General features: G+C 35.2%; 1 protein-coding gene across 1 annotated transcript; it reads right to left on the bottom strand.

Annotated features, from left to right (window-relative positions):
* Positions 1 to 1,435: 1,435 nt before the first annotated feature.
* LOC125676378 (uncharacterized) lies at positions 1,436 to 2,657 on the bottom strand. Its single transcript, XM_056152450.1, has 3 exons — positions 2,421 to 2,657; positions 2,121 to 2,324; positions 1,436 to 1,957 (listed from the first exon to the last, which is right to left on the bottom strand). Exons 1-3 carry the CDS (start codon positions 2,634 to 2,636, stop codon positions 1,436 to 1,438), a joined length of 942 nt encoding a protein of 313 aa, XP_056008425.1. The 5' UTR covers positions 2,637 to 2,657.
* Between the last annotated feature and the right edge of the window lie 8,964 nt (positions 2,658 to 11,621).

Here is an 11,621-nt window from a genome sequence, read left to right as displayed (position 1 = left end):
CTAAACTGGTACCCTGTTGACTTTGCATCTCTTATGTTTGTGTGTAGCCACCAATCAGCAGGGTACCAGTTTGATATATTGTCCTCCAGACAAACAATTTATAAAGGGCTGAAACGTCAAAATGACTTCAATTTCAAAGCGCTGCAGCTATAGATAACTCAAATTTGTTTTTTGGAGTTCTTCTTGTAAAATATTGTGATGTAATTCTTTTTTTAGATAAAAGATACACCCTATGCCTTTAAACAATGATATTATATTATTATAATACTTGTGTTTTCGTTATGTCACAATACCTGGATATCTTTAATATTCACTAAATTTAGTTCATTATACCTATGATGTTCTTTCACCACACTTCCACAACTTGAGTGTGATACAATTGCCGTATGTGTTGATTTAAAACCTTAACGCTACTCATGACTAAAGGAGAACCCTTTCTGCAAGCTTGTTGAAACGTTAATGTTTTAATCGATGTACAATTTATGATGTCATTATTTGATGAAGTGGTACATGAATTTGAATCACATGAGTTTACATATTGTGTCAAAATTATAAAAATATACATAGATGCAATTGGTAGTCCTTGATATAAAATAATTGTCAGGTAAACAATCTTAAAGGACTAAAGCCAAAAATTATGAAAAATGGCCCTGACTCCAAATTTTATAATTTTGTGAGGGTAAAAAGGCTATGACATCTGCTTCCTAAAACAATTTACTTTTTGTCATTTCGTCCACACACTGTCTTTTTACGGACTTCAAAGTGCAGCAATGAATTAAAGGCATTGACGTTTTAACGTCATTTTTACGTCGTTGTATTGCTAAGATAGTTAACTGTTAAGATTCACAAAAACGGCGTATCAGAAAAAAACTGTAGTATCCTTTTTTATAAATTCTTCATTGAATATCCTCTTCCTATATACATGTACAATACAAAATCATTATAATAAAATGGAACATCATAGAAAAATGTCTAAAGCATTGTGAAACTCACAAGTCTTATGCCTATTGATAGCGTTTTTTAAAAATTGAAATATCTCTCCGAGAAATGAATTCACAACTTGGATAATTAAACATTGAATATTGACATAATCATATGACTGATGTATGTATATATATAGTTTAAAGAAGGATATATTACAACAAATCTTAATATCATGTACACACTTATACAAAGAATTGAAACCATAAAAATTAAGGTACTGTACAACAAGATAGTAAAAGACAATGATGATACAGTCGGATTTCAATAACAATGGTTCCGATTTTTATTGAAATGTAAGAATGCTTGCCGAAATGTTGTTTCTTTACCTGAGAAGAAATATTGACTAATTTTGTCATTGGATACAGAAATAATTATTAAAAAGAAATAAACAAGATTTAAAACATAAAATATTTAGGGTTGTATTCAACAGTAACTACACAAACATAACTGTTTATTCTTCCGGAACACTTTCGCAGCTACTGACATCACTGTCGGAGTCATTAATGATAGGAGGGATATCTGCTGCATCCAGGACATGCTCGCCCCAATCACGAACACCGTATCTCTTTCCCTCATGCCTTCCTTTTGCTAGGTACCAAATAATGGCCGCTATATGTGAACACATGCCTACAACTCTTGCACCAGCTCTACATGTACAGTACCATGCGTTGACAGTACATTCAGAATATTCAATCCAGACGAAGTATTGTTTTGCTGATGTGTGACGACTCTGAATTTTCACTTTTAGCAGTCTTTCATTATCCTTATGAAAACATATATCGCATTCCCCCTCAATATGTTCTTGAATGTAACTGCGAGAAAGCTTTAGCTGATAGGTCCCACACGTCAAATTCCGCAACTGTTCCTCATCAAGCGTAGGGAAGTTCTGAATATCACACTCATGAACCGCCTGCCACTGAATAGATCTTCGGTTCAGACAATTTTCTTCAACCGTTTGCTTGAGATTATTAACCTGTTCAAAATGATAACAATGCAATTATAAACAATTGTCTACGAATTAGTTTTAAAAGTACTAGTATATCTTCATTTATTATGTAGATATGAGTGTCTGTTTTGCAGTTGTCCAGTTTGTTTGAAGTTTAGCAATCTATTAATCTATGTGTGATTGAAAATACCTGTTTAGACAAATATAGCATTTTTACTGCCTCGGTCTCATCTTCCTCGGTGCTTTTGTTCAGGGGCGGTGAAAATCTGTTAGACAGCGCACATACAATTTTCACGTAATCTCCGATAAATGGGATCTGATTTGTTGGTAGAGTCTTATCCAGGTATTTCCAACGCTTGATTCTCGCATTTGAAGATTCCACCACCCATCGGACCTATCAATATCAAAATGGATGAAATTATTAGTTCACGTTGTCATTTTTTAAGAAATTGTAAACAGGCTTATTGATTATGAGATTTAAATTGCCTACCTTTGTAACAAGTCTGCTGATATTGGCATCGCCAGTGCTCATCTGTCGTTGCCCCTTTTCCAAAAAACGGCATTTCTGCCTGGATTCCAAGATCTGCAAGCAGAGGCAAAGCGTCCCTGAACCCTCGGTCCACGATGAAAATATCATCTTCGCTGACCCAACTGCGGATATTCTCTGCATTTGTTTTAATGATGTGATGGAGAATTGAAGCATCATTATTTTTACTGTCAGCTAGGTATGGGCCCAATATAGATACAAAGTATCCAGTGGTTGTCACAATCACCATTGGTTTGACTAGTGGTCTTCTCTTATGCATACTGTAAGAGCACCTTTGGTAATGAAAATTGTTGCTCTTGGCTGTGTAGATATATGTGCCATCGAGCACCAATATAGCCTGGTTTTTCTCTATGTTCCCGAACAGAGTTTGAGCTAGGTGACGAGTGTGACCATTAATGACTTCCTCTCTTGTTATGTGCGCAAACCCAAGACTCTGTGGAACAAAACTGGTCAACATTGCTTTTCTTACAGAAGCAGCTGCTCTTCTTAAGCTGGACTTTGAAGTACGAAATAATATGGATAAAATCTGATTAGATAGTCCAGTCTTTAATTTGCACAGGAATATGGCTACGGATTTTCTAAGACTTCTGGATGGAGTTTGTTTCACTTGATGTTTCAAAGAATCACATACAGTTTGAAAATTATCCTTATTGAGTCCTAATAGAGCCATATTGTCAGCATCTGTCAGTGTCTGTAAATCATCAAAGTCCAGGTGGAATTTTTCATTTCGATGGCATAAAAAACGCATCTGTTGCAGCAGACTTAAAATGGTAGTTCTGTTGATAAATGCCTGTTCTGTAGTTGGTAACTGATGAATGGCATCATTTGTGAAACGACCATCTTTCAGATGGACTGGACAGCATCTATTTCCAGATGGAATAAGTATGTTGTGCTCCACGAAGACAGCTGTGCGACATTCTGGAGACACCACTACTAATTTAGGTCCTGGTTTTTTGCAAAGAATACAATATGCATGGGTCTTTGCTGTAGATTTCAGATTTAATGTCACTGATGGAGGACTTGATAGATGTTTCCTGTTGTCAGTAGTGGACGAAGGCGCTAGCGATTCCTTCTGGATAGTTGAACAACATGTGGGTGTTGCAGACGATGTATGGTTTGACACATCTCTGTAGTAGATATTTCTACATTTACCGCAGATGACTGAATTTCCTTTACTCTCCAATAGAAATCTTTTCCTTAAGTATTTCCTAATGTTTTTGTCAACGCGCCTTCTCTCCTTTGGTTTAGTCCTTTTTGAACACAGGACACAGTTAAAGTACTCAGTTTTTTCTCCAGGCATGGTTGCATTATCTGGAATTAAAACATTTCTTTATCATCCATGTGAAGCATTTCATGCATAAACATTTTAGTTTGAATATAATGTCATGATTTACCTTTTTAAAGATAATTTCTTTTTGTCCATATAATACTACTTGAAGTGCATACTTTTGAATTATAAACATTTCAAAGTAAGTCTTAATACAGACTTGTAGCATCGGTTTTCTTTTTTGTTTTATTGGGGAGGGGGGCAGCTGGAGAAGTTGCACGACTTCATAGAATTGTCTAAAATTCTTGAAAAGCAGTCAAAAATAAAATAAAAAAGTATATGGAAGACATCTCAAATCACAACACATAAATGGCCATCCCCCCTTCACCCCCCCCCCCCCGAACTCCAAAGTCCTGAATCGGAGGGGGGGGGGGTCGTCCTTCACAGAAATAGCTGAATTCATCACTCCAAAGATGATAGCAAAGAAGAAGTGATATATATAAAGCACGGAAAAAGCAGATGAATTCTTTAATAAACAAAACTGCCCTGAGTGAAAAAAAAATGAATCTAAAGCACAGGAAATTTCACTTTTTTTGGATACCCACTTCCGCCCCTACCCGGGGTTGAACTCACGACCTGCGGAATCAATCTCCTAGCAGCATGTAACCAGCGCGCTAGAACGCTCGACCATCTAGGCAAATGTTTTTCATACCCCCCCCCCATGCTTAAATTTATGAATATTGACACACGTAAAAATAAAAATAAAAATCCGAAAATAACCTAGTTAATAAATCAAGAAATTAGTTAATAAGTCAAAAAGTTTAAAATACGGCGGCTTTATTTGAATAAAGCTGCGTGCCAACGTAGTGAAAAAAAATGCAACAATATAATGAATGACACCACCCCCCCTTATTTTTTTTTTACAGTAGTGAGTGGGACGATTATAAGGTAGATGCTATGACTATTGACCCCATGTAATAAATGACAAGTCCCCCACCCACCCCCTCTCTTTAACACACACTACACGATTTAAGAAGTTGATCGATTTTCATATTGGTATCAATTTCAATTTATTTATTGATTCACCAAGTACATTGGCATACAATCACGTTACACAATATGATATAAATAATGACTATATACGAAATACTAACAGTTCTTATACATAGATGTAAATACATGTATTTGACATGTACCTGTGATATCAAACTGTATCTATGCCATTTAGTATTATATTAATTAAATATAATTATATCACTTTACTTTTGTTGTGCAATTCAGAGCATTCATGTAAAAATTCATATACCCTTCTAGCATGAACTACATTGACATAGAACTTTACAATGGTTTTCCTTTGATACATCATCATCTGATATGTAGATGTTCAAAGGTTAATGTAAACGAGAGTTGGGGGGGGGGTTGTAAATGAAAAGAGTTGACTGAAAGAGTAATTTCCCTTTGTCGTGTTTTGGATCTAATCGGACATCGTCTGCATTGTTTTGTGCACATTTTGCGGCATAAGAAGTAAAGCATTATGCTTAATTGTTTGACTGGACATACTTATCAAATTGCAAAGTAAGTAAATGTTTTGCATTTTAATAGCTCAGCAGCAAATTGTTCATTCATTTAACGTCATTTATACGGTGGTAGGCGGATTGGCCTACTAAGTCGCATATCGTAATGAAAACATGTGCACGGACCTAACTTTTTATCGTGGTCTACTTCTGTGATCTATGGTGGTAATTATTTCCTAAGATTTGGTAAATACCAAGGATAATTCATAGTAATAAGCATTGTGGCAATAATTGTAATGAGGGGGGGAATGTAGACTGTTTATAAACATAACTATATCGACAGTAATGGGTACCCGGCAGTTGAATAGGTCTTACCCCGGTACATGTCTTTCTCCTATCGGAATATACATGTATATGTGTACATATATACATAAATATATATAGGCTATATGTATATAAATATATGTAGCTCTAAATGTTTTATATTTTTGATGGTTAATTCTAAATATATAGATCAATATAGGCCTATATGGTAGTAAATACCGATAGATATTTCTAAGAGCGGTAACTCTTCAAAAGCAAGAAAGGTAACAGTCTTTAAAAAAAATTCAAGATACACAATTTGTGGATATTGTTACATGTATACATAATCATGTAAAGGCCAGGCTGTACGTGCGTGCATTATAAAATGGGTACGCAGCAGACGACAAGAGTAGGCCTAACGATATATAAAAAATATATTGAATGAGTGTTGACTCTCATATTTGTGGACAACATAATCTATATAATCCAATTTGGGTAAAACGGGAAGTTAAAAGAATATTAATAGACCAATTTATTCAAGTGTGGAGGAGTAATATTTATCTTTCTACCAAATGTTTAAATTATAGACTTGTCAAAGATTCTCTGATATTTGAAAAATATCTCAATATTCTGCCTTGAAAATACGCACTAATTCTATGTAAGTTTAGATCTAATAATTTTAAACTACCCATTGGGTATGGGAGATGGAATAATACTCCTAGAAGTCAATGTTTCTGTTATTTATATAATCAAAACAAAGTAGGAAACGAATATCATTACATTTTTTGATGTAAACAACATAATTTAACAAATGCCAGAAAAGCTTTATTGTCTGGAAATCCAACAAAGAATCCAAATATTTTAAAATTCCACAAACTGTTTACATCAACAAATCTTGCTTCAAAAGTTATGTAAATTTCTATGTGTTGTAAAGGAGAATTAGGACCTTACGTATCTTTAATAATTTCATTAGGATATACCTTGGTCTCGTGGTAATGTTCATATGTTGAATTAGTGTTTCTCCATCTTGTACATAGTATAAAATATTTATTCCTGTACATGTTGTATATGCAGTATTTTGTATTTTCCAACCTCCTCTCTGTAATGTATGACTGTACATTTATCCTCTCTGTAATGTCTGACTGTACATTTATCCTCTCTGTAATGTATGACTGTACATTTATCCTCTCTGTAATGTATGACTGTACATTTATGAGAATATTGATATTGAGATTGATTGATTGATTGATTGACTGAAGGGATAACTCGGTACTCGTGTACCCGTTCTTTTGGGTGTCTATATGGAAGTCATGTTTAATTATTTCTGGAAACTATAGATATAGATTTTAAATTTTTTTAAGGAACATAACTTTGATTCGATATTTGATAACTATCCATTCAATAAACTATTTTATTTACGGTAGATATAAAGCACCAATCTACTACAATCAGATTGCTGAAATATTGAATGACATACCGCACGTATGCGTAAAAGAAATCTGGTACCATACACCCCTTCCAGAGCATGTAATATACACCCCACGCAAAACATGTAGCATACACCCCGCGCACAACATGTAGCATACACCCTGTGCATAACATTATGTTTTCGTCGATATCTTTGAATACGATTGGTTTTATTCACTGACAGCACATGCATAAGCTTATACAGATTACACGTAATCATTGGTCATATAAAGGTGACGATAAAACAAAGCGTTTACCCTGGTATTTGATCATAGACACTCGGTAGTGTCAAACTTGCCCCCATCGTCGGAATTGTGTTGAGGTGTTTGATAAAACTGGGAAGTGTACAATGAATATATTTGTTTCCATATATTCCCGAATTAATGCTTACTTCCATATACCTTTCTGCGAAATATATCCATAAATTGAAATATTATGCAAAATCGAACACCAACCATCTATATTTCCGCTTCGGTACCCTACACCTCGGTCACAACATAGCCTACACCCCGGTCACAACATACCCTACACCCCGGTCACAACCTAGCATACACCCCCCGGTAACAACATAGCATACACCCCGATCACAACATAGCATACACCCCGGTCACAACCTAGCATACACCCCGGTCACACACAGTTATTTGGTTATTATCGGATATTCGGTTGAAAGTGGTTTCTGACAGGCAATTTATGTTCATTTGCTCAAAATCATTGTGATTGACGTTCTTTTAAGACACGACAACCGGTTTGCGTTGATCTTTAAATATTAAAAGTGAAGTAAAATGCGCTGATGTATTCTATAGTGGTGATGTAGAAGAATAGGAAGTTTACAAGTGTAGACTTTACCAATTTTGTTAGGCATTTTAGTCACAATTTTTATTGTATGTAAATGCAGTCCGACTTTTCTGCAATTAATCAACCATTACTTACTGTCAACAATGTAGCATATGGTCAGTTTCCGTTAAACAAGTTTTGTCAATCTACAAGCAATAGTTTTGATTCTATTTCGTTATCGGAAATCCGGTTGATTGTTTTAAATGTTATCGGAAACTCCGGTTTTGGTTATCGGTAATTAGGTTGATGTTAAAGGACACAACGCATGTTTCTAAACTTATTCATTTTTTCAGCAAAATTAACTCTTTTTATGCCTAAAACTACTTTAGACAGCGACCCATATAAACATTATTTACTCACAATTTTGCCGATTTCATACACGCTTTACTCGCTATATTTGGGTATTTACATCGTTATATGTGTGCACTGGTGGCGAACACATATAAAACTCGGACAATTTATCAACATTGATTTAAATGTTGCCCATGGTAAATTAATTAGGCCCCTAAAAGTTGAGTTTTTAATCATATCTCGCAGTACTTTCACAATCCGAAGGGCGCATGTGACGTCACTGTACCACGTGACTACCTACCTAATTAACTTGACTTTTTGAAATCGGGGCTTAGATTTAAGTCTGTATTGTGGTTAATTATCGCAAAATTTCAGCGAACGAACTATTAGAATTAATTACTATAAGCATATAGAAGACAAAATGCATGTAATATTGTATACTTTGAAAACATGAGATATGTCCTTTAATGTAGAGGATAGTAAGAATCACACGAATCACTCAAAAGTGACCATTTAATGAGTTGTATATGAAATAAAATAATGTGGAAAAGACTGTAAATCTAACTTTAATGAAATATACATAGGAAAGAAGTAAAGCCCGACGAAGAGATCATACAACTTGTTTATAAAAGCAAAAAAAAGGAAAATAAATTGTACCTATTTATTATTAGGAGAGAAGTTTCTTGTGTCTCGGTATACCCGGACTGTATACATTGAAGATGCATTGATTTATATCCATGAAGTTTGTCTGATGTCTCAATTTTTCCTTTGGTGAATAAAGCCACTTCAAGCATATCAGAATATTGCTTTCGTCTAAACAGTTGAGCGTATGAAAGGATTATTTTAAGTATTCTCTTGCTTACCACAATGTTATTAAACTGTGCTAAATAAGGTAAAATTTAACTGTACCTTTTCCAGTAACTCCATCTTTATCTTATGTTTCTTTCATATTTTCAACACAAAAGAATTCTAATTAGTATTTTGTCCGAACGAATTCTATTCCGTTCGAACAATTGCTTATGTGTCCGAACGAATTACTAAATTGTCCGAACAATTTGCTAGTTCGTCCGAGCGAATATTATTTTATTTGGCCTTTCTACGCCGCCGTACTTCATGACCCAACAAATCACACACTGAACACATCAATAAAATCAGTGACTAAAATTATTTTACAATCATACACATATATAGGAAAAATCTTTAAAAATCTTCTTCTCAAGAACCACTGAGCTAGAAAAGCTGAGATTTACCTGAAAACTATATGAAGTTTGTTAAACTCATGAGCCCTGGAGTTAGGATGGGGCCACAATAGCGGATCAAAGTTTTACATAACTAATAAATAGAAAAAAAATCTTTTAAAAGTTTCTCCTTAAAAACCATTGGTCTAAAGAAGTTTACATTTGCACAAAAGCTTCCTGACATAGTGCAGATTGAAGTTTGTAAACAATATGGTCCATGAGGGTAAGATGGGACCACAGTAGGGGGTCAAAATTTTACATACAAATATATAGGGAAAATCATTAAAAATATTCTCAAAAATCACTGGCCAGAAAAGTTTTCATTTACATGAAAGCTTCCTGACATAGTGCATACTCAATTTTGTAAAAGTCATGGTCCTCTGGACAAGGTTGGGGCCATAATATGAATCAAAGTTTTACATGCGAATATATAGGAAACATATTTAAATATGAGCCAAGGTAACTCAGGTGAACGATGTGGTCCATGGCCTTCTTTATTATAAAGAATTTTCAATATATATTTGCAGACTATGTGGAGATTCTATGCATTAACTTAGTGGAACACCATCTTCAGATTTCGTCTTGTCCAGCAGTTACTGCGGAAGCCGGCAGAGGTATAAGTTACAGACCACCACCTCTTACCTCTTCCGACGCTTATTTCGATTTGGATTGTTTCATTCAGTCTCATTGCCGCAAGAGAGACCAGGTTTGCGCATGGCAATCAGGTTGACTGTTGAGGACCGAAGAACTTGAAGATGAATTCTGCTGAAACACTTGATGATGTTATAATTGTGGTTTTCTATTGATACTATTTAAATGTGTCGGAATTTTTATTGTCATAGATAAAAATATTTCTCTATATTACGATATGTTTTTTGTTTGTTTTCAAATCGTTCGTGTCAAGTTAAAACTGTGTGTTGATGATTCTAAATAAGTGGTGATCTTGTAAAAATGCCCAGTTTTCTATACATAACTGATGCCGTATGTAATCTGAAGGACTAGAAAACACAGGAATCGGTAATTTTATCTGTAATAATAGTAGTGTTGGTGTCAGAGGCGGATCCAGGAATCGTGGTTACGGGGGACGCCCTTTTATGAGGCAGTGGGTGTGGGGGCCGCCATGAGGCTCCAGTGGGTCCAGGGCAAAGCCCTAGTGGATGTCCAGGGAGCTTCTGTATTTTACAGATTTTATAGGGCTTGAAATATGTCTCCTATTTGGTCATTTGTACTATTTTCTATCATTTTTATAAGGCGCTATTTTGACGCAAATTTTAAGGGTTTTTGGAAAAAATTAAGTTCTCCCAATGAAGTAATTCAAGAAATCAAAAAGTTTTGTCATTTATTTCTCCGGGAGTGGTAGAAATTATTGCTTCTTTTATCGTTTAGTACATTTTTCTAAACGAGATACCACGATTTACCTTAAATTGAAAATTTTAGGGGACGCGCGCCGGCTGCGCCCCCCTTAAATCCGCCACTGGGTATACCACACATAATAAAAACACAGGAACCAGTAATTTTGTTTGTAATAATAGTACTAATCTACACCATAGCACCCCAAATAAAAGCTGGTGGTATGATACACGCCACTACTATCATTGCTAAATGTACACTACAGACAAACATACCAGTTTCTATGTTTTATTTTAAAAACTAGGGATGCTGTGGTACAGACCATTAAGTCATTATGACAGACAAAATTACCGATTCCTGTAGGGATTTTTTCCAACTAGGGATGCTGTGGTACAGACCACTAAGTCATTATGACAGACAAAATTACCGGTTCCTGTTGAGTGTTTCCTATATATAAAATATACCATCACTGAATCGTCTGTGTTGCAATATATAAAGTGAAATATTTGAACAGGTATTCATTATTCAACGCATCCTCAGACAGGAAAAGTACCTTGATTGAGCGACATCGCTATGCAAATAATTTAAAGTGAGGGGGGTGTCGTTGTGTCTATTGTACCTTTGACTACGTTCATGATTTAGAACAATATATATTATATATTTGATATTACATGTAAACAGATTTGCCTCAATCGGAACTACTCGGCCTTTCTAGCTTCGCGAAAAATCGGAACTACTCCGCCTTTCCAGCTTCGCGAAAAACCTCGGACTACTCGGCCTTTCGAGCTTCGCGAAAAACCTCGGATGCACTAGGCGGATAGATTTGATATAGCCGCACTATTTGCAATTCACGTGACATAAATTTTATTATCACATG

This window comes from Ostrea edulis, chromosome 10 (genome assembly GCF_947568905.1).
Source record: "Ostrea edulis chromosome 10, xbOstEdul1.1, whole genome shotgun sequence".
Lineage (NCBI taxonomy): Eukaryota > Metazoa > Mollusca > Bivalvia > Ostreida > Ostreidae > Ostrea > Ostrea edulis.
The sequence above is the reverse complement of the archived record's forward strand: the minus strand, read 5'-3'. Positions and strand labels throughout refer to the sequence as shown.